Here is a 21,152-nt window from a genome sequence, read left to right on the forward strand (position 1 = left end):
CACCTAAGGCTTTGTTACAGCTTAGGGAAGAGCTTTAAGCTAAATATGCTGACATGTTTGGTATTTTGGCCTTGCCCCCCACCCCCCACCTCCATCTACATCCTTCTCCCAAGAATGTGGTCCCTGAGAACTTCTCCAAAATCGAATTTGGTCCTCACATTGAAATAGGTTCTATACTAGATTTCTAAATCCTTGTACAATGCATATATTTGTCCCACTACAAGAATGTTCTTAAATCGCCCAAGGAAACTCTCTCACCTTGATACAAAGCCCAACAGTTTAAGATGCTCTGCAGGACTGGAAGGCAAAGGATTCAGCAAGTCCCTGATCCGCACAGATCCAGCAATTCCAATCCCAATGACCACAGTTCCGAACATTGCAAATTCTATGTGAAAGAGGAAAAGGGGAGGGGGAATTGAACAACATTGGAAATGTCAAGACAAAAAGGTCCCTCTTTTCTACTCTTCTCACACTGTCATAGAGCAGCTGCTGGTGTTTGCAGTAGCTATTCAGATGGCCTGATTGTTTAAAGAGCTGTGTTCTTGCAGCCTTCAAGAAGTTAGTTACATACAGTACTTCTGAAGGTCTGCCCCAAAACAATGTAAAAAGGGAGACCAATCCTGTGGGTGCAAGAAAAATTCATCTGTCAAACTTTAGAAATCCAATGAATAGACATTTTGAGCAGCCCAGATACCTATTTAGATAAAACAAATCTTTGGACTTAACCAAACAGAAATAGGGAGCATTCCTAGGTATGTTTAGACAAAAACATGGTTGGGGGATGCTCAAAGTTGTAGGGCTATTTCCCTGTGTAAACCTGCAGAGAGTTGTGCTCTAAGAGAGTCAGTTTGAGTATGGCTGGCTCGAAGATGCTGAGAACTATGGAAGGTTTGTTGAAACATGCATAGAATTGCAACCTTAGAATACAGAAGTTAGAAACAGAACTTTATGGGAAGGGCAGCAGGGCCAGTCTTGCCACTAGAAAGAGTAAAGCAGATGCTGAGGAGTGGGTGGCAGGCAGGCAGCTACCACCGGGTCCTCTGAAGCGTGGAAACTGCAGGAGCCATGCCAGCCATCCAACCTCTATATGTGGACCAATGAGGAAGAGGCAGGTGACACAGGCAGGGAATGCCACACCTTGGGATTGAATTCAGGCACAGTTGCTGATGGGATACATGCCAACAATGGGGGGATTGAGTGGGAAGGATGGAACCCATCATAACGTAGAAACCACCTGATGGTCAAAAAACAAAACTGTGAATCATGGTTACCATGCAGTGTTGCTTCTCGTGTTCTGTGAACACAGCCAAGTGGAGCCCTACCTTGAGAAGAGAGATAGTTAACAGCACTTCTAACAGATGTGTCATTTTCCACTATCACCACTGTCCCTGGTTGTCCACATAAGATGGCCCTTATGAATATTGTCTTTGTGCATGAAATCTAATGCTCAATCGCACAATAGATTCCTGACTAGGACTCCAACACACCACTGAGGTCTGGGTATGTTGGATTTTACACATATAAGTTTGTACTCAGATGGACTGTTCCCATGTGTATGTCCAAGCCAGGAACTGCAATGCGAGAATATTATTTATTTATTTATTAAAACATTTCTATGCCGCCCCTTGCCGAAGCCTCGGGGCGGCTCACAACACAAAATAAAATACAATAAAATACAAAAATAACAATATAAAATTAACAATATAAAATAAATAATAATATAAAAGAAGTCGCCCTGGCCAGATATTAGTTCCTGTGGGCTGGATTGGCACTTTTGAGTCGACCCTTTACTTCTGGGACAGTCATTTTAAGAATTAACACACTTCTCTGGCACTACTTTCAAAAGACCCTGGGTGGATATTTCAGCAGCCTGTATTGAAAACAATGGTTTGTTTGTGTCTGCAAAGAAAGGTCACAATGTATGCATTTTATGTTATACTGATTTTAATAAGGGATGGAATGCACACATGCAAAGCAATGTAATTCTATATAGATGTATTCAGACGCGATTCCCACTCTCATGGGGCTGACTTCCTATTAAGTGTGTTTAAGGCTACAGTTCAACAGAGCGAATCCTCTGCATATTTACTCAAACAGTGAGTTCATTGAGATTTACTTCTGGGTAAACACAAATAGAATTGCAGTCTTTGTCTTCTCCATTTAAATCAATGGGACTAAAATTACTTAAGTTTAGTAAGATTATGCCTAATACATTCTCTTAGACTTTTGATATATTTCTCACCATTTCTTAACCTGCCTTTCCCCCTCCTCTTCTATTAATAACACCTAAAGTAATGTTTCTTTTATATTTTATGAAATCTCTCTCTCCCTTGTAGCATTCTGGGATTCAAGACAACTTCTCAGTTTATTTGCCAGACGCCTTGTCAAGTAGACACATCAAAGCTTTTTCTTTACTTTCTCAGTTTGCCTAAAAATGCACAGTTCTCTGTAGCATCCTGGTAAGAGATGAGACTCATATCATATATTAGGGACTGACAGAAATTGTAGTAAAATGGTCAGAGTAATAAAAGTTATTACTTTTATTGGCAATAAAATTTACCAATCCCTTAAATAAGAGCTAGTACTCAGCCTCTGTAACATCTCACCCATTAACAAACAGAAGCATAAGCCAGGATGGCACTGAGAACTTACCTGGGAAGTTGAGGTGTGATAGTGATGAAGGAATCCTTGACAGGGACTGAGCCAAAGACCACAAATAGTGTACTTCCTACCTACAGAAGCATACCAGGAGCCAGACAAACAAGCAGCAGTATTGAATGCTATGGCAGTGCTTTGCAAAAAAGTTGTTACTTTCTCCACCTTTTCTGTATCATAGAGATAAGGCATAAGTGCTTTTGACTATGCAAGATAAAACTAACTGTGTTCTTATCAGCCAAAGCCAGTGACTGGTTATCAAATAGGAATTGTGAAAGAACCATTCCTGGTTCAAACTGAAACTGGACATTAAAAAAATATTCTGCTGAAAGTCTAATTTGGTTAGTTGAAATAGCTTTAAATAACAGCCTCTCCCTTTTCTTTCTAAATCCATGAATTCTGTTCTTCCAACTCATTTCTGAAGTATTATTGGCTATAATAAAAGCAAGAACATTTCAGGGGTTTTCTTCCACAGCTAAAACAATTCTCTCCAGTTTGTTAAATGGCATGTTTCATTAGAAAACTTTCAGGAAGCACTGTTAATTGTGGGGGAGGAAAATAGCATAACATTTCTGATTAATAAATGTAGAACATTATTTATGAATCAGAAAAAAGCCTTATGATCATGGAAAATTATGCTACTAATTTAGAAAAAGTCCCAGTATATAAAACAAATGGCCTCAGTCCTGCATTTGCAGAACAGGAATTTTGCGGCTGGTTTCTGTAAGGACATGATTGTACCCACAGACTTCTCACCAATCAACAGGGATGGTCTGATGCTCTGAGCATATGCTTCATGAACTTTGAAGAGTGTGATTCACAAACCTGTTTAAAAAAACAGGCACGGCCCATATTTATATCCTTAAAGGCCATTGTGTTCTCTAAACTCGGATCCAGGTCTGGTGTTACAAAGTCAAACCTCTAATGCAGGAATGGTCACCCTGCAGGCTGCATGCAGCCCTGGACCCTTCGTGTGGCTCACATCCTCTGGCATACTCTGCCCAAGCCCTTCTCTGATTTCAGGGGATCTGCTTTCAAATAGTCCCCACTGAATGCTATTACATGTAACTTTTGTATTGTCATACTATTTGTTCATATTATTTCCAAATTCTCTTTTCCAATTTTTCAATAATGTGTTCTTTGCTTTCATTCTTGGATGAATATATACCAACAATCTACTTTTCTTTTGGAGGATTCCTGCACATCCTTCCCATATCTTTTAGTATTAAGATACAATCTCCTATACATACAGTATATATGAATATGAGATTGTGTTAATGTATAATATTATGCATTCATATTAAATACATTTCTGTGCCATGTACATCTCTTCTCATCATCTACTGATGGAAGTTGTTGTTTCTTGCAACCACATCTTTTTCCTAATACTTAAGGAGAAATTATCATATTGCTCAACATTTTCTTAAATGAATTCAATATAGATATGTTCAATTCAGTAATAGACTTGTGAGAACTATTTGCAATTTATGTTATTATTTTTCCTATTGCTTTAGTTTGTTGTTGTTATGTGCCATCAAGTCACCTCTGACTTATGCTGACCCAATGAATGAAAGCCCTCCAAAGTATTCTGCCCTTGACAGCCTTGAGTGCTTTAATTAGAATTTCAATTGCATCAGTACAAAATTTCAAGGCTATTCCAAAACTGGACACTTGTAAGACTGTCTTTGTATCTGGAAAAGAGATCTCTCTCCTGTCTGATTAAGAATTCTGTATAGCTTTAATAATATCCTTAACTGAACCAAGGGATGTCAATCTATTTTGAATTCAGATGACAGGATGCTTGCTATGTGGCACATCAGCCACCAGAGGGAACTCTTAGCACCTCAAATATTTATTTAGGCATCTGCTGCTCCTCCTCCTCCTCTGTATTATCTGAATTGTTTTATGGAGTAATGTCATTTCATGATGTGATGGATACCAGCCAAATTCTTCAATAATAGGCATACAATATCTGTTATGCAAGTTATGAGAGAACACATGCTGATATTTCTCAATGTTCCTCTGTAACTGATAGTTGGGGAGGGAAGCAAAGAGAGGATTCATCCTTGGACTGTTTGTCTTTACCTGGGTGATTTTTGGAGAGAGGATACTGGACAGAGTATTTAGACAGAGCATTCTTCTGACACAAAAATGGCTTCCGTTTTACACAGGAATGTGGGAGAAGATCATGTGGGCTCTGAAAATTCATTATTGCAACAGCATACTTCAGTTTTGATTTAGATTGGCGACAATCTAAAAAATAAATGAGCAGATGTGGAATCCTGCAAACTCAGAATCCAGAGATAAATTATCCTAGTTTACCACAGACACACAGCCAAATACTTCCTGAACTATAATGGAAATTCATGGCTGACTGTTGGAACTTGTTCTTTCTTCACATCCTTGGCCCAAAGGCTCCTATTCTGCAAAGCTCCCTTCCTCTCTCTTTCCTGAAAGTTGCATGGAGACCCCTGCCATTGCTGGGTCCTATCCTGTTTTGCTATAAACCTGTTTCCCTTTTACTTACTGGGGCATCTTGTACTTTCTTTGGTCTGACTCTTAGGATCTCCTAAGCTTTTCCTTCCATTTGGCTTCACAGACACCAACATTTACACTTCTGTCCCTCCTGCCAAAAGCACAGAGCTATTCTAAAATCTATGTAAAGCCACCCCCATTTTGAATTCTTGGATTTTGAATTCTTTTCACAGACACTCTATTCTGTTGCTTGCCCTGAGTAGTTGGAATGTTCATTAACAATCCCTGATAGCCCAGCAATTTAGCCAATGAGAGAGGGGTGAGTGGCAGCTACTTTTCTGCAATAGGCATGAGATGCTGCCCTATAGAAAAGTGCAAACAACTGTGAACCCCACACTGAAGCCACAGCACAAGTGTCCACATGGAGAAGACAGCTTCAGATGTTTCACCTCTCCAGCATCAAATGACAGCAACAAAGAGACCGTATATGTTTTGAGTTGCGATTTTTGCCATCAGAGAGTAACAAAACTGAAACTAACATGTTTTTATATATTTAAAATGCACCCACAAAATGCAACTGATAGACCCATGTAGTATAATTTCTATAGGTGTTTAATTTATGGCATCTCAAAAATAAACAAACAATAGTCACTACTCATCAAGCTGAATCTTGCAGAAAGCTGTTCTACCTTGGCAACAAAAATGCACTTTTGTTTTACAGCTCACAAATACTCTTAATTGTTACTATTGACATTTGTTACAGTATGTGTGATTTCTCTGGTCACTATTTCCCAGGGTGGGTAACACAATTATTAGGACTGAATTTATGCCATCTGTTTCCCCAGCCGGTTCTAAAGGGTTAGACACCAGTGACGGGCCATTCTGTGACAAGCACCTGCTACAGTGCCTTTTCATTCATTCCTTTCTATCATATGAGCTACATTTCCAAACCCGGTTGCTTAATCATCAGATGAAAATTACACGTCCTTTCTCGGCAAGCACAAACATACATGCTGACAACGCAGGACTGGCTCCGGAGGGCAGCGAGGCCAAACCCAGCATGGGAAAAGAGCTCAGTTTCACTGTGTATTCAGAATAAATATGCACACTGTCCACTTTCCCAAGGTAGTTTGCAATTTTATTTATTTTTATTTTTATTTAAAATTGGGAGGGGGAATGAGGGGCTGGGGTATTTCAGGGAGCAGGGTATGGAGTGGCCACTCTTTCCAGTGCCCATGGAGATGCTTCCTGCATCCCTTTCCCTGATGGGACCAGTAAGTGTTGGCACTCCTCCCAGCTGCAGCCCAGTCCTTTCCCCTGGGCTGAGAGAAGCAGGGAGGTTCATGCTTCTCTCAGCATAGAGGAAGACAACATGAGTGCAGCTTGGTCATCAGTAGGTGGACCATGGCCATGATTTCATTTTGCCCAGGCAAGGCCTGAGAGAGGGAACTCTCCCGCTCTGTTTTGGGTCTGCAACCTGGGCCCACAACACCCTGGAAGAAGCACAATGCATGGAAGGTAGCATGCGTGGGATACTAAGAGTTGGACAAGTTGCCAAGAACGGCCTCTGTGCCCACTTCAGACATACCTAGACCCACCAGTCTTTGGATTCTTCTACCAGTCCAGTCCCGTTCACCACCATTCACAGAGAGTGACCCTGTGCAAAAGGTCACAACACCCTTCATAGGTGCTTAATGGAGGGGATTTTAGCAAATGCAATTTTGCATGCAGACGGAAAGGCCAGTGTGGTGTGGGGGTTAGAGTGTCGGACTAGGATGGGAGAGACTGGGTTTAAATCTCACCCCCATCATGAAGCTGAGCAGGTCCACCTAATGTACCTCATACAGTTGTTGAGCTCTTCTGTGGAAGGCTATTTTTTTTTAAACCATTTAATTAATTTCATTTGTAAGTGGCCACTGCCCAAATGTTCACTTTTACATAATGCTGCAAGGTGCAGGAGCCTTGCTTGCTTCACATCTGTTCAGATTAATTCAAAACACAGTATCTTCCACAAGTTCAGAGCAGACATGCAGTGGATTATGCTATGAAATATTTAAATATGTCAGATTGTTTGGCAAACATGGGGTGACCGCTGTGCATCATTGAATCTATTCTACTGAGGATTAGCGTCCAGGAGAGGGCAGAGGACCAAACAATGAAGAATATCCTTATCTGCACAAGTTTCCTTGGTACAACATGGTTTTTCAAGAAACCAATATCAAGAAATCTCAGCAGCCAATTTTATTCAATGGAACCCATCAGACTAAGTAACTACACCACTGTAAAGGAGAGACCTTTTCTGAACAAATTGAGAAGGTTATCACGCATCCCAAGTAGAACAGAAGCTTTTATATGAACATGAATCTAGCAAAATACAAAAACAAGTAAAATTCAGTATTGCAGACAGATGAGTTAGTACCGCATGATATGTCTGATGAATTTGCACATAGTAACTTCTCATCAGTAACTTCAACTGCCATTTTAGAATGACCCTAACCCTTACCCCTCCCATCTCTGTGTGGTCTAGCACATTTCAGACATTAGTATAGTCACTGTTAGGGCTGCATTAAGCTGCATTTCTTCATTCTGGAAGAAAGCTCAAATCTTCCACATGCTTTATAGCAAAATGCTAGTTTTCTGTACATATAACTCCATAAGGTTGTGGTATGCTCTGGGAAGAAATAATGGTCACTGCTAATTGCATGAGTTAGCTTAAATTTCTGCAAACTGAACCCTGGTAATTAATTTTGCCCTTTTGCCAGTAACAATCATGCCTCCTTCTCTCACCTTCCAAAAAAGCCTACTTCTCCCAGAAGACAGAAGATTTGCTGAACACAGGAAGGTGCATATTTTTCTCAAAAAAGGAGGATCCATAGGTAAAATACAGGACTGCTATAAATTGAGGAACATCCACTGTTTATTGGTAAAACTAGTTCGGAATTTACTCCACCTCTATCACCCACCCCAGGGGTTTACAAGTGGACTCCTTCAACAAAGCACTTGGCAACATGGTCTAAGAGTGCCATACCTGACAGTGTAATTATGCTATTTAAGCCATGCATATCCAAAGCAGGCACTGGGCCAGCTCCTAGTTCTCGCCTGTACATGCTACTTTTCACAGGCATATCTTTTGATATTTATTACACGGACAGGAGCACTGGGGAATGAAAATGCCAAGCAGTATAACTTGGCACTGAAATGGCACTTGCAGCATGTGGAAACTTGTGCGTATCTATACACTGGTTTCGTTTTACTGGCCTATAAGAAATGTGGCCAGATCTTACGAATGTGTACTGAAAAGGAAATCCACTTGAAGCTTTCTTTTAACTAAAAAGCATCAGACTGCAGATATAATGCTACAATTTGATGCCCTCTTCAGATATGTTGGATTACTACTCATATCACCCTCAGCCAGGTAGGTCACTGGGCAATGGGAGCTGTAGTCCAACGTATCTGAGTGCAGCAGCTGGGAAAGACTGATCTGAAGAAAGGTCCCAACCACACTACAAAGTTTAATAACAAAATCCCACATGTCTTTAGTCCAGGGGTCCACAAACTTTTTGAATAGGGGGCCAGTTGAAAGGCTGTGGGTGACCACTGCAGGCCGGTGAGGTGGGGGTGCAGGCTGGTGAGGCGGCATTGGGCACGCACAAGTCGGTGGCTTGCTGAGATCTCCCAGCGAGTCCAAAACCATCTCTGAGCGAGCAAGCCACCACCTCCCCGCCCGTGCTGCAAGGCAGCGGAGTGCGTCTACAGGAGGCAGGCGGCGGCGGCTTGCGTGCTCGGAGACCATCTGTGAGCGAGCAAGCCACCACCTCCCTGCCCGTAGGGGCAGCGAACTGCGGCACAGGCTGGATGGAAGGCCATGGCAGGCTGGATCCGTCCCGCAGGCCATAGTTTGAGGACCCATGCTTTAGTCAGATGAAAGTCCCATTGACCTCAGTGTGATTTACACCCTAGTGTGTTTAAGCTTGCAACCCAAAATTGTTTCCTTTTCTTAGGAAACATGAGCTGTGGTAGTCCTGTGAGGGAGGCATTGGGTAGGGTTCAAGTTCTAGTTCAAGTTATTAAACTAGAAAACTACTGTTCCCAAGATTGGGTGGGGCAGGTCATGACCATTATCATGGTATAACTTTAATTGCACAAACCTATGCATCTTTACCGAAAAGTAAACCCCTTGGTGTTTCAGGTAGGCAGCTTCCAGCTAGCAGGAGAGCAGGCATCTTCCTCAAAAACCTCCATTTGTGTAAGATCCATTTCTGTCAGGATGTTAACTGCCAAAGTCACCCTGACAATCAGGCAGAAGCCAGGAAGGTGCATTACCAGCAAGGTGGACAAAAGACAATAGCTGTATATATTTAATTTGAATAGAAATACATCTCTTTGTAATAGGAAAGGCTCACCAGGTGACCTACCATATTTTTCACTCTATAAGACACACCTGACCATAAGACACACCTAGTTTTTAGAGGAGGAAAACAAGAAAAAAAAATCTGAATCAAATGGTTTACTAAACTATTTAATAAACTATAACAGAATACAGTAATACTGTATTTCAACCTTGTAAAGTGAACAGCAGTCAACAGTGGCATTAAGAACCGTCATCACTGTCATTAACAAAAGAGAGACTTTAAAGTTAGAGTACTCTTCTAGTTTTCATTGAACCCATAGAACTCATCATCTCTAGAGTCAGAATTTATGAAGCTCTGTTGCTCACAATCACTGACATCACTTTCTTAGTCAGTAGTGGAATTATTGAAGGAATCCACAATCTACACCAGTTATACAAGAGCTGCTGCAGACAATTCAATAACAAATCTAAAAAAGCCAGTAATGTCCACGTTGCCCTACTAGTAAATAATAGAAAAAAACTTCTGACAAAAAATGAGATATTGTACAGTAAATCAAACACACAGCGGACTAAGAATAAACTTCATACACAAAGGTAATGCTGTTCAAATATCCACTGATCCTAAAAAAAATGTGTCTGATCAACTAACAGATAACTGATCCATGGAAAGCTTCCTGATAATCACAGGCACATTCCCCATCACTTCCCCATGGGCTTCATTAAAAGACGGGCTGCCATTTGAAAACACACACTGCCCTGTGATTAACAGCTCTCACCTGTGCCGGGGGGGCGGGCGGGCAGAGCAGGGCGCGCCGAACACGTGCCGGCCAGGTGGTGCCACGTGGTGAAGGCGGCCGGCAGTGTGCCGGCAATGGTCTTCTGGGAGGTGTGGTGGCAGCAGGTCTTCCCAGGCAGTGGGGGTGAGCAATCCGTCTCTCCGTGCTCTCGGTGGGTTAAAGGCCATGGCTCCTCCTCCTCCGCATGCCTCCCTCTGAGCGGCACAGCTCTCACCTGTGCCGGGGGGGGGGCGGAGCATGGCGCACTGAGCACATGCCGGCCAGGTGGTGCCACGTGGTACAGGCGGCCGGCAGTGTCCCGGGCACTGGGCACACACACATTCGCTCTATAAGACGCACAGACATTTCCCCTTACTTTTGGGGGGGGGGGTGCATCTTACAGAGCAAAAAATACGGTATGTGCCTGCTCAGCCTGATTGACAACTTCATGGCTCAAAAATTAGGATTCTTTACAAGGACAGGACATTTTGGATGGCATTTATTCATCTGGTCACCATAAGTTGCACAGCACGGAACTGCAAATCTTTAAACAAAGTCTTTATCCGTGCAATCCTATTCATATATATTGGAAAGTAAATTTGAGTCAGTTCAATGGGACTCACACCCCCTTTGTATAGGTATGTGGGCTAATTCAATAAAGATACCTTCGAATAGAGGCCTCTCTTCTTAAAGTTGGTCAAAGGGCCACCCTAGAAGTTAACACGTTCAAAAATGCACATGATGTAGCCAAATCTGGAATTGTGTCACTTCAGAATGCAGGTATGCATTGCATGACTGAATGACTTCATGCGTTAAAAATCCTCCTCTTCTCTGAAGGTAGATAAAGCTGTACTTCAGTCAGCATTTGTCAAGTAGAAGTACCAAATCTAATTAGAGTTCTTCACAAGAAGCCAGCCCCTCTGTACATCAAGAAACTCAGCCTTGACTTTACTGACATGAGTTTTCATTTGCTGCAGACAATTTCTTAGCAACCAATCAAGAAACGCCTGTAAAAGTTGGTTTATTGGTTCTTTCTTTTTACATTTCAAGCCATTGCTGGGTTTCATGGGGATTTCTACCCTTGAGAGATGCATTTGCAAGGTGTATGTACTACAGTGTGGTGTGGTGGTGAGCGAGTTGGGCTGGGGACCTGGGAGATCCAGGTTCAAGTTCCCACCTGGCCATGAAGTTCACAGGGTGACTTTGGGCCAGTCTGGGACTCTTAGCCCAGCCCCACAATGTTGTTGCTGTGAGATTTAAATGGAATGAAGGAGGCTTATGTGAGCTGCCTAGCGTTCCTTGCAGGAGAAAAAAAGTGGACTATACATGCAATACAGTAACAGTAATAATTTAAATCCAGGAATGTTAAAAACATGTAAACTGTGCAAAATGTATTAACAAGCTTAAGACTAAAATGAGATTTCAGTACATTTTGAAGACAAAAAGATTCACCAGCATCCTTTGGGGTGGTTTATTACAGATATGATATCAACTGTTCTAGATTTCAACCTGATTTAATCGGAACTGGCTTTATTTTTCAATATAAAACAAAAGGTGGTGATCTCAAGGTCAGGACACAGGATTTGCACTTTCACTTTCAGAATTCTAAATATCATCAAGAGTGCATTTTACAAACATGTTTTGGTTTTGTCAGTTAAAAAGCCGGTTATCTCTAGGTGTATGGTACTCCTTATGTTTGGTTGCCTGCTAAATAATTTGTTCCTGGCACAAAGACCATCTGTGACTCATTCACATTCATTTCACATACCCTGATTTAAATTAGCATGAAAGAACAGAACTGCTGTGGTTCTTCCAACCTTCCTTTCTGCTGCATTAGAAAAGGGTAGCTCTTTTGCAAATGCAAGTGACACTTCTACAGATATCCTGAATAAAATAGGTTCACTGCAATGCACAGCATTACTCTGTACAGTTTTTAATCGCTACCTTTTCCAGCAGAACTGCATTAACTCCTGTGCTCTTGGCATTTTTCAACCCAGAGAACAGCAGTGAAGTATACTACAATTTTCTTATGTTTTTCTACATGTGGTGGACATTTTTGCTAAAAGACCCCTTTTTGTGATCATGATTTTCCAGGAGCTTCAGGAGGAAAATAGAAGCAAAATTTGTGCATACATTGTGCTTTTCAGTGCTCAGTATTCCCAGATTATAGGAAAGAAAATAAATGAGGTCAGACTATGCTGCACCATAATCTTGGAATAACAATTCCTGAACCCACTTCGACCACTGATCTGTTACGGTACATAAGAGACTGATATGTTTATGCATTTTGGTCCTACCCTCTTTTTCTTTGGCCTTGCCTACTGCTGGAACAGTATGTTGGTCCTTGGGCTGAACATGGTTCCCAAATGACCTACCACCAGATCTCCGGGTCACTTGCAGTAGCATTTGCAACTGCCTGTTGTTTGACAACACCAGCAACAGAATGACCCCCTGCTACCACCCAAAACTATACAGCTGGAATGAAGCAAGCCTGTGGTAATCAGAAGTAGAAGGACTGCAAGGCCAATTCATTTTTGATACTCAGACCTAATTTCTGAATTCTTATGCCTTTTGTACCAGGGTCCAGTTGATAAATCTCAGTTACATAAAAAGGCAAAAATAAATTCTGTAAACCTGAAGGATGCTCATCCTTACTTTAGCCCCTACAACTTCAAATGATGCTCATGACTACTTGCACATTAGATCCAAAGGTCATGTTTCCCTGTGTTCCTGTGGAGGTGACCATGACCACATACATGTAAGAAAACATGCAGGCAGACCTGAGCTGTTGGAAAGCATAGCAAGTAACACTTGTAGGTCACAGTGAAGGCCTTGATGTGCTTGGATGCTTAAGAACTTTGGCTTGGCATAAGGGCAGCTATGGCTTTAAGACTGGATAGACTATTTTGCTTGTGCTTGTCTTAGTCTGCATTACATTATCTCTGCCAATGACAACCACTTAACCTTGATTAGATGCTGACAAGCTGGAACTGGTCAACTGCAGAGATGACAAACTTTCCAGAAAAGAGGAAGGCTGTTGAATGGGGGAAGGACCTAAGGACTTCGTCCTGTGCTAAGATCTTTTCTATCATCTTTTAGAGCAAGACCACATTCCATTCCAAGGAAACTTTCAGGAGACCACATTCCAGCTGTGGGCAGGGCCAGAGGCAAAAAGGACAAGGTTAAAGTACCAGCATATTTTAGCTTCAAGCTTTTACTGCCAGTAATTATGCCTTAACAGAGGTACTTCCTCCTTTTAGAAGGGGAAAACCTGCACAAAACTACTAAATATTGTAAGCCGTCCTGAGATTTTGAATAATAGGACGGCATATGAACGAACAAACGAACGAACAAGCGAGCAGCTGGGAGAAAGGGGTGGGTTCCTTGGAAGGGAACATCTGGGGAAAACCAGGAGTCAAATTAGGGCCTCAGGAGGGCTGGATTTGGTCTTTGGGCCTGAAGTTCTGCAATTCCCATAGAGAGTTCAGCATATGCGTAGAAATGGACAAGATCAGCCAAGAGGGATTGCTTTCTCTCAAAATTAGGGATGGGCAGCCATTTCAGGCTTGAGGGCCAAACTGAAACCTTGGAGGCATTTCAAGAGCCACAATCCTGAAGTGGCTAAAGCAAATGGACACGCCTATGCCCCCCCGCCCCCCAAAACACACACACACACACACACACACACACACATCACAAGCTCTTACACACAGCTGAGATGGATGGGGATACATGACTATGTGTTGCTGTTATGCCCTATCAAGTTGTCTCCGACGTAGGATGAAAGCCCTCCAAAATCTCCTATCCATAGCCCTGCTCAACTCTTGTAAAATTCAAGGCTGTGGCTGCCTTTATGGAGTCAAGCCATCTCATATCTGGGCCATCTCATATTTCTTCTTCTGCCTTTGACTTTCCCTGGCATGATCGTCTTCTCCAGGGAGTTTTGCCTTCTCATGATATGCCCAAAGTATGGCAGCCTCAGTTTTGTCATTTTTGCTTCTAGGGAAAGCTCTGACTTGACTTCATCTAGGACTCTTGTTGTTCTGTTTGTCCAGGGTGTTTAAAAAGCTCTCCTTCAGCAACAATGTTTTAACTACATCAATTTTCTTCCTGTTGGCTTTTTTCACTGTTTGCCTTTCACACCCATATACCGTGATTGGGAGTACAGTGGGTGAATGACCTTGGCCTTGGTCTGCAGTGAAACTTCCTTACACTGGATGACCATTTATAGTTCCTTCATTGCTGCCCTTCCAGTCCTCAGTCTTGTTCAAATTTCTTGACTACAGTCTCCCTTTTGAATTGATGACCGAGTAAAGTATATAAAATCTTTCACTGTTTCAATGTCTTTATAGTTTACTTTTAACTATAAAGTAATCCATAATTCTGTGGGCATGATTTTTGTTTTCTTAACATTCAGCTGCAGTCCTGATTATGCATTTTCTTCTTACACTTTCATCAAGAGATAACTCAATTCATTCCTGTTTTCTGCCAGTAGTATGGTAGCAGTGCGTATCACTGATGTGTCTCCTGGCAATTTTCCTTCCTCTGATTCTAATCCATTCTTCCTTATGATATGTTCTGCAGACAGATTGAACGGATAGGTAGATAAAAGATATCCTTGTCTGATGCCTTTGCCTATGAGAAACCATTCTGCTTCTCCATATTCCATCCTAACAGTAGCTTCTTGCTTACCATACAGGATTCATTAGGACAATCAAGTGCTGAGGAACCCCAATTCTTTCAGGACCATCCATCATGATCCACACAGTCAAAGGCTTTGCTGTAATCAATAAAGCATAGTCTGACCTTCTGAAAATCTTTGGTGTGCTCCAGTAGTCAACGTATGTTCACAATATGATCTTGAGTGCATCGTCCCTTTTGGAATCCAGCTTAAAAATCAGGAATGTAAGGTAATATTCTTTGTTGCAACACCTTGAATACCACTTTGCTTGCAATGGTGCAATGGTCCTATGGCTGCTGCACGCTTTTGCATCTCGTTTCTTGAAGATTGGAATGTGCAGCCTACTCAGAAGCAGTAGGTGCTGCAAGGCAAGTCTCCCTACACAAACAAAAACCCAGAAGCATTTCTGCGCAATTTCATGCACACTTACTTAGATGCAAGTACAGCAACAATACAAGTTCAAGATCGTGCATTTTTACTCTGGCTAAATGGTTCCTTGCAGGCAAGCGTCCTTATCCACCCTCCCCCATCTCACCAATGCAAAAGGATTTCATGCCTATTTATTCAGATGTGATGACTGCTAGCTTGCTGGCTAGAAGAGACCTAGACAGTAAAATTCAAACAAAGCAAGCAGCAGGCAGACTCGTCAGTTCCTTGCACGATTATTCTGAAATAAGGACTTTTTAACAGAACTCCCCTGGAATCTCAATAAAGATTCCAACAGCACTCTGAAGTTACACTTGAACAATACTGGAAGAACCAGAGAGGAGAAAGAACAAGAGAGGCAGATAGATAGCTTTGGTCAGAGTAGGACAGAAGCCTGGATGGGACCAGAAATGACCGGAGGGTATGCATTTCCCTACCTGTTTCAGCTTTTACACTGGCCTTCTGAAAATAATGTGAAGAAAACTGGGGAGGGATGGCAGACCCTCATTTGGTCTGAGCAGGGGGAGTTAAAAGGGCAGGACCCAGCCATCACTTGGGTTGGACTGGATTTGGCCTGGGAGCCTGGGTTTGTCCTCCCCTGCCCCAAAGCTTTGCCAAAGGATGCAGGCCCTGTTGTTATGTGATTGCTCTAGGCATTTAATGAAGAGTGCCTAGGACTTCACAGGTGCCAAGTGCAGCTGGTACAATCGGGTCAAAGGATGAGTCTTTGTCTGCCATATCACATCAGTTGTCTAAAGAGAAAGAAAGGCTGTTACTGCATGGCTGCTGTGGTACCATGCTCCACAAATATTTTAGCTCCCTTTTTCCCTTGAAAGATTATTCTTCTTATCAGGACGTATACACCACCTTTCAATTCAAATGATCAGGATGCAGTTGTACATTTTGAAGCGCATCATGACTGGTCCCATAGATTGCCCCCGAGGAGAGTCTAAAAATCCAGGCAGATGTGTTGACTGATCCGCAGCAAGAGACCAGTTCTAGCAGTCTTTATTTCCACCAGCAGCAGGTCTTTAGTAAAGCTACTGTGTCTTAAATGGCCATTAACAGCCAAAAGATGGGCACCCCAAATTATTTTGCATTGCAACAGAGATGGCTCAAAACAATATACTGTTGCTAGGGAAATCCCTTTCCTTCCAGCTACTGTGAGAGTTGCCACTAAACTGAGAGGGAAGATAGAGGAGTTGGCAGATGGTACTGATTTAGAAATTATTTTGATAGATCATCATCATCCCTGCTAATCAAACTGGTGTTTCAACCTTACCAGCCTTGGTTCTATTACAACACTGCCAAAGTGCCTTACAATGAAATCATGTGAAAAATATGTATGAGTTTATATTTAAGAATAAAGTCATTTTTAAATTGTGCAATAGAAAAGTACCGAAACTGTACCATTAAAGAAGATGGTAGTAGTGATGGTGGGGACAACAGAACTTATACATTTTGAGGGAAATCCAAAAAAGATCCACAGTACTATATAACAGAATATACTACTCTTGTTAAAATGATTGCGTGTATAATTAAACAAAGGCACCCCACATGAAGGATGTGTGCTAAGCCTCTCCAGCACTACAGTGCATGTCTCCTCTCCTCACCTAGGTCAGTAATAAAGAAAAAAAAACAGTAAATAGAGTTTGACACACAGCAAAGCTTTCAGACTAACACATGAGCTGATTAAGATCAAGATTCAAAGCACACTTTAAAATAACAGTATATAGCAACCCAACAAAGGAAAGCCTTTTTTCTTCCTATAAATAGCAACATAAACTCCAACACCATACACATTGCTGGACATGAAGGGGCAAGAAACAAAATGCAGAGATGAAAGACTAGGGTTATAGGAAGGACTGTATGCTTCTTACAAACTTCTTAATGTTCCCATCCCAATTGTTCAGACACTAAGTATGAAATGCCTTCAACATATTAAATAATTTAATTTCAAATCCCTCTTAGCAATATCACCGTGATCCGCTTTCAAAGGAATATGTGGCTGTCACACGATTTCTTTGCAAACATTCATGAAGACTAGAAGCTTGACACTACAATGTCATGGAAATGCAATATAATAATAAAAAAAAGTCCAAAGGGTATGCTTGTTCGTTTATGTGCCTGACCCCTTCTACCTAAAATCCTTTAACTCATTTGGCAGCTTCCACTCACTCAGGGGCCATTTTTCATGCAGGCCAACAGATGGGGGTTCTGAACATCTGCAAGGGGAGGGGTCAGAGCAAGAGTGAGGGTGGGCAAGCCAAAAGGTAGTGCAGCAATAAAAATAATAGTAATAATAATGTCTTTTTGCAGCTTCCAAATTCAGATATATCCTTTATCATTATGCTTGATCTATCCTCGTTTACACTCACTTTTATCTATAATGATTTATTCCACTTTATTACCCACTTCCTGCTTCCCCTCTTAATGGATGGTGTACTTGTATAGCAGCAGGACCGTCAGCTCCAAGTACCCATGCAGCAACCCTAACTGGTAACAGTTCACAGGACTTTAGTTGGGCAGTTCTATGATGGAGGAGAGCAACTTCACACGCAAGATGACCTGTGAGAAGCACCTGCTGGAGCGAAATTATTGGAGGAATTTCAATTATTGCGGCCCGATGATGTGGACAAGATGCTTGGACGAGTACGTCCCACCACTTGCCTATTGGATCCTTGCCCGTCTTGGTTAATAAATAACTCCAAGCACGGGATTGGGACCTGGATCTTGGAAGTGGTTAATGCTTCTCTGAGGGAGGGTTGAGTGCCTGCCCCTTTAAAGGAGGTGGTAATACGACCGGTCCTGAAGAAAGTGTCACTGGATCCAGAGATGGCCACTAACTATAGACCTGTGGCCAACATCCCGTTTCTGGGCAAGGTGTTGGAGCGAGTGGTGGCGGGACAACTCCAAGCACTCTTGGATGAAACTGATTATCTGGATCCTTTTCAGTCCGGCTTCAGACCCGAGTACAGTACTGAATCTGCCTTGGTCGCCCTGTACGATGACCTGTGCAGGGAGGACAGGGGGAGTACATCCCTGTTGGTTCTTCTGGACCTCTCGGCGGCTTTCGATACCATCGACCATGGTATCCTTCTGGATAAACTTGCGGGATTGGGGGTTGGAGGCACTGCTTTGCAGTGGTTCTGCTCCTATCTCAACGGTCGATTCCAGAAGGTAGTGCTGGGGGACCATGTCTCTACATCATGGCAGCTATGCCATGGAGTACCACAGGGCTCCATTCTATCCCCTCTGCTATTTAACATCTATATGAAACCGCTGGGAGAGGTCATCAGGAGGTGTGGGCTGCGGAATCATCAATACGCTGATGATACCCAGCTTTACCTCTCGTTTTCCACTAATCCAGGTGAGGCAGTGGCTATGCTGAACCGGTGCTTGGCTGAGGTAAGGGAATGGATGAGGGCCAATAAACTGAAACTCAACCCAGACAAGACGGAGGTCCTGTCAGGTTTCGGAGAGGGTGGATTTGACCTGGTCCTGAATGGTGCAACACTCCCTCTTAGGGATAAGGTCCGCAGCTTAGGAGTACTCCTCGACCTGGAGCTTTCTTTGGAAGCTCAGGTGACAGCGGTGGCGAGGAACGCCTTCCTTCAGCTTCGGCTGATTAATCAGCTGCGCCCCTACCTGGAGTACGACTGCCTGGCGACAGTGACACACGCGCTGGTGACTTCCCGCCTAGACTTCTGTAACGCGCTTTACGCGGGGCTTCCCCTGAAGACAGTCCGAACACTTCAATTGGTGCAAAATAGAGCTGCCAGGTTGCTGACGGGGACGGGGCGTTATGCTCACATGACTCCAGTCCTCCGTCAGCTTCACTGGCTTCCCATTGAAGCCCGGGCCCAATTCAAGGTGTTGATTATGACCTATAAAGCCCTAAACGGCTTGGGTCCTGGCTACCTGAACGAGCGCTTATGTCCGTATATGCCCGACCGCCCTTTGAGATCTGCGGGAGAGTCCCTTCTCCGGGAACCCTCCATGAAAGAAATTAGGAGAGTAAGTACTCGGAGGAGGGCTTTCTCTGCGGTGGCACCCAACCTATGGAATTCACTCCGCAAAGAGGTCCGCCTGGCACTGTCGTTACTGGTTTTTCGGCGCCAGGTAAAGACCTTTTTATTTAAACATCATTTTAATTGTTAAAACATATGATCTGGCCAGGGCAACTTCTTCTTCCTTCTCTTTCTCCTCCTATATTTTTATTTACTTATTTTATACTGATAATTTTAATTTTATATTTGTAAATCAATGTATTTTTTGTATTTTTTTATTTAATGGTAATTTATTATGTACTATTGTATTTCAATGTATTTTATTGTGTTGTAAGCCGCCCCAAGGTTTCGGCAAGGGGCGGCATAGAAATGTTATAATAATAATAATAATAATAATAATAATAATAATAATAAAAAATAATGAACACAGGTAGAGGTTGGGCAAAGGAAATGATGCAGACAATCACAGCGATGACAGAAGAAGCAGATGAAGACAAAGTTTATCTGAGCATGCAGGCGAATGGGCCAGAACCTTGTGCATGGAAAGCACGGGTTCTCTTCCCGAGCCCTTATTTGAACTGTTTTAGGATGGATTCAGCCCAAAAACCCCATAGGCTCAAATATACCAGGTTTAAGTTACAACTTTGCACATGTGGCTGGAGCACAGGTAAAATATGATCCTAAACTACAGTACTGTGTTTCTGACTAGAGTCAAAGCTCCAAAATACAGCCGCCATTGCGATAAATGGAAGAATGTGTACATGGGAACTGTCTAGGAATGTCAGCCAAAAACCTTTTGGTGTTCGGTTGCAGCATGAGTCACTTTGATCCATGCTGCAACTGTATTCTCACCAAGAGCTGGTTCTCACATTACTTTTACAAACAAGAATTTGGAGACCGGTGTCAGAAAGTAGGTACAATGTTGTGTCATTTCATTTACTAGTGTATAAACTGTACACAACTCCAACTGCATAAATGCAAAACCTCTGCACAGTTGGAATTCAAGACAGCATTGTTCACATGGAAGGAGGTCCAATATATTGCAAGAACTCCTGGCAGTGCATTTCCTTATATCCTGTATGTTCAGCTCCCACTTGCAGGGACTGAGCCAGTCATTGCTAAAAATGGAGAGAAGATTTTGGCCTCAACACAATACTATCAAGGAAGGGCATCATTGTACTTTCCTCCAAATAAGGAATCCACCGTTATGTTACAGGAAAAGACAAAGTGTCAACAACTGGGGAAACTTCTGATGACTGCAGCCACTGAGAATCAAGCCAGTTTCTATCTATCCAGCCCCATCCTGGATCCTTTTTCTACAATGTGATGGAATGTTGGCTATAGGGGGTCTGTAACACAATGTTACAGCGTGGAATGCTGCTGTTTGGGATTCCAAGCACTCCTCCCTTGCTTTTTGCTCCCCCTGCTTCAACAGGCAGCCTGCTTTCCATGCCCACTGAGCACATTCCTTCTACACTGGGCTCTTTAAGTCCCCCAACAACATTTAATGTGGAGGAGAGGTTCCTAAGGAATGTTTGTGCTTCCACAAAAACCTCAGGATTCTCCAATGTTTGGTGATACCACCATCTTGCATGTGGGTGACTGTTTTATAAGCAATAGATTTGGATAGAGAGGGAAATTATATTGGCCACCTTATTACTGTTTATGAAGCATTTCTTCACTGGAAGATGACCTGATCATCCATAAAAGAATCCTTGTGGTTTTCCTCTGTGCTGTGTACTTTAAGGATTACTTCAGCAGATGCTTATCTGATCTTT

At 42.5% G+C, this 21,152-nt stretch overlaps 1 protein-coding gene across 2 annotated transcripts in view; it reads right to left on the reverse strand.

The window, feature by feature from the left end:
* The window catches only part of BLVRA (biliverdin reductase A), a 34,921-nt gene that overhangs the window by 12,992 nt on the left and 777 nt on the right, over positions 1 to 21,152 (reverse strand). The window contains exons 1-2 of one of the 2 annotated variants that reach the window (XM_044453988.1): positions 2,653 to 2,797; positions 259 to 385 (exon numbers count right to left, since the gene is read on the reverse strand). In XM_044453988.1, the coding sequence (XP_044309923.1) occupies positions 259 to 377 (119 nt within the window). In that variant the 5' untranslated portion in view covers positions 378 to 385; positions 2,653 to 2,797. Of the gene's footprint in view, positions 1 to 258; positions 386 to 2,652; positions 2,798 to 21,152 lie in introns of those variants that run through there. The other variant, XM_044453998.1, reaches the window with a different exon arrangement.

This window comes from Varanus komodoensis, unplaced genomic scaffold (genome assembly GCF_004798865.1).
Source record: "Varanus komodoensis strain SLA01 unplaced genomic scaffold, ASM479886v1 scaffold10, whole genome shotgun sequence".
Lineage (NCBI taxonomy): Eukaryota > Metazoa > Chordata > Lepidosauria > Squamata > Varanidae > Varanus > Varanus komodoensis.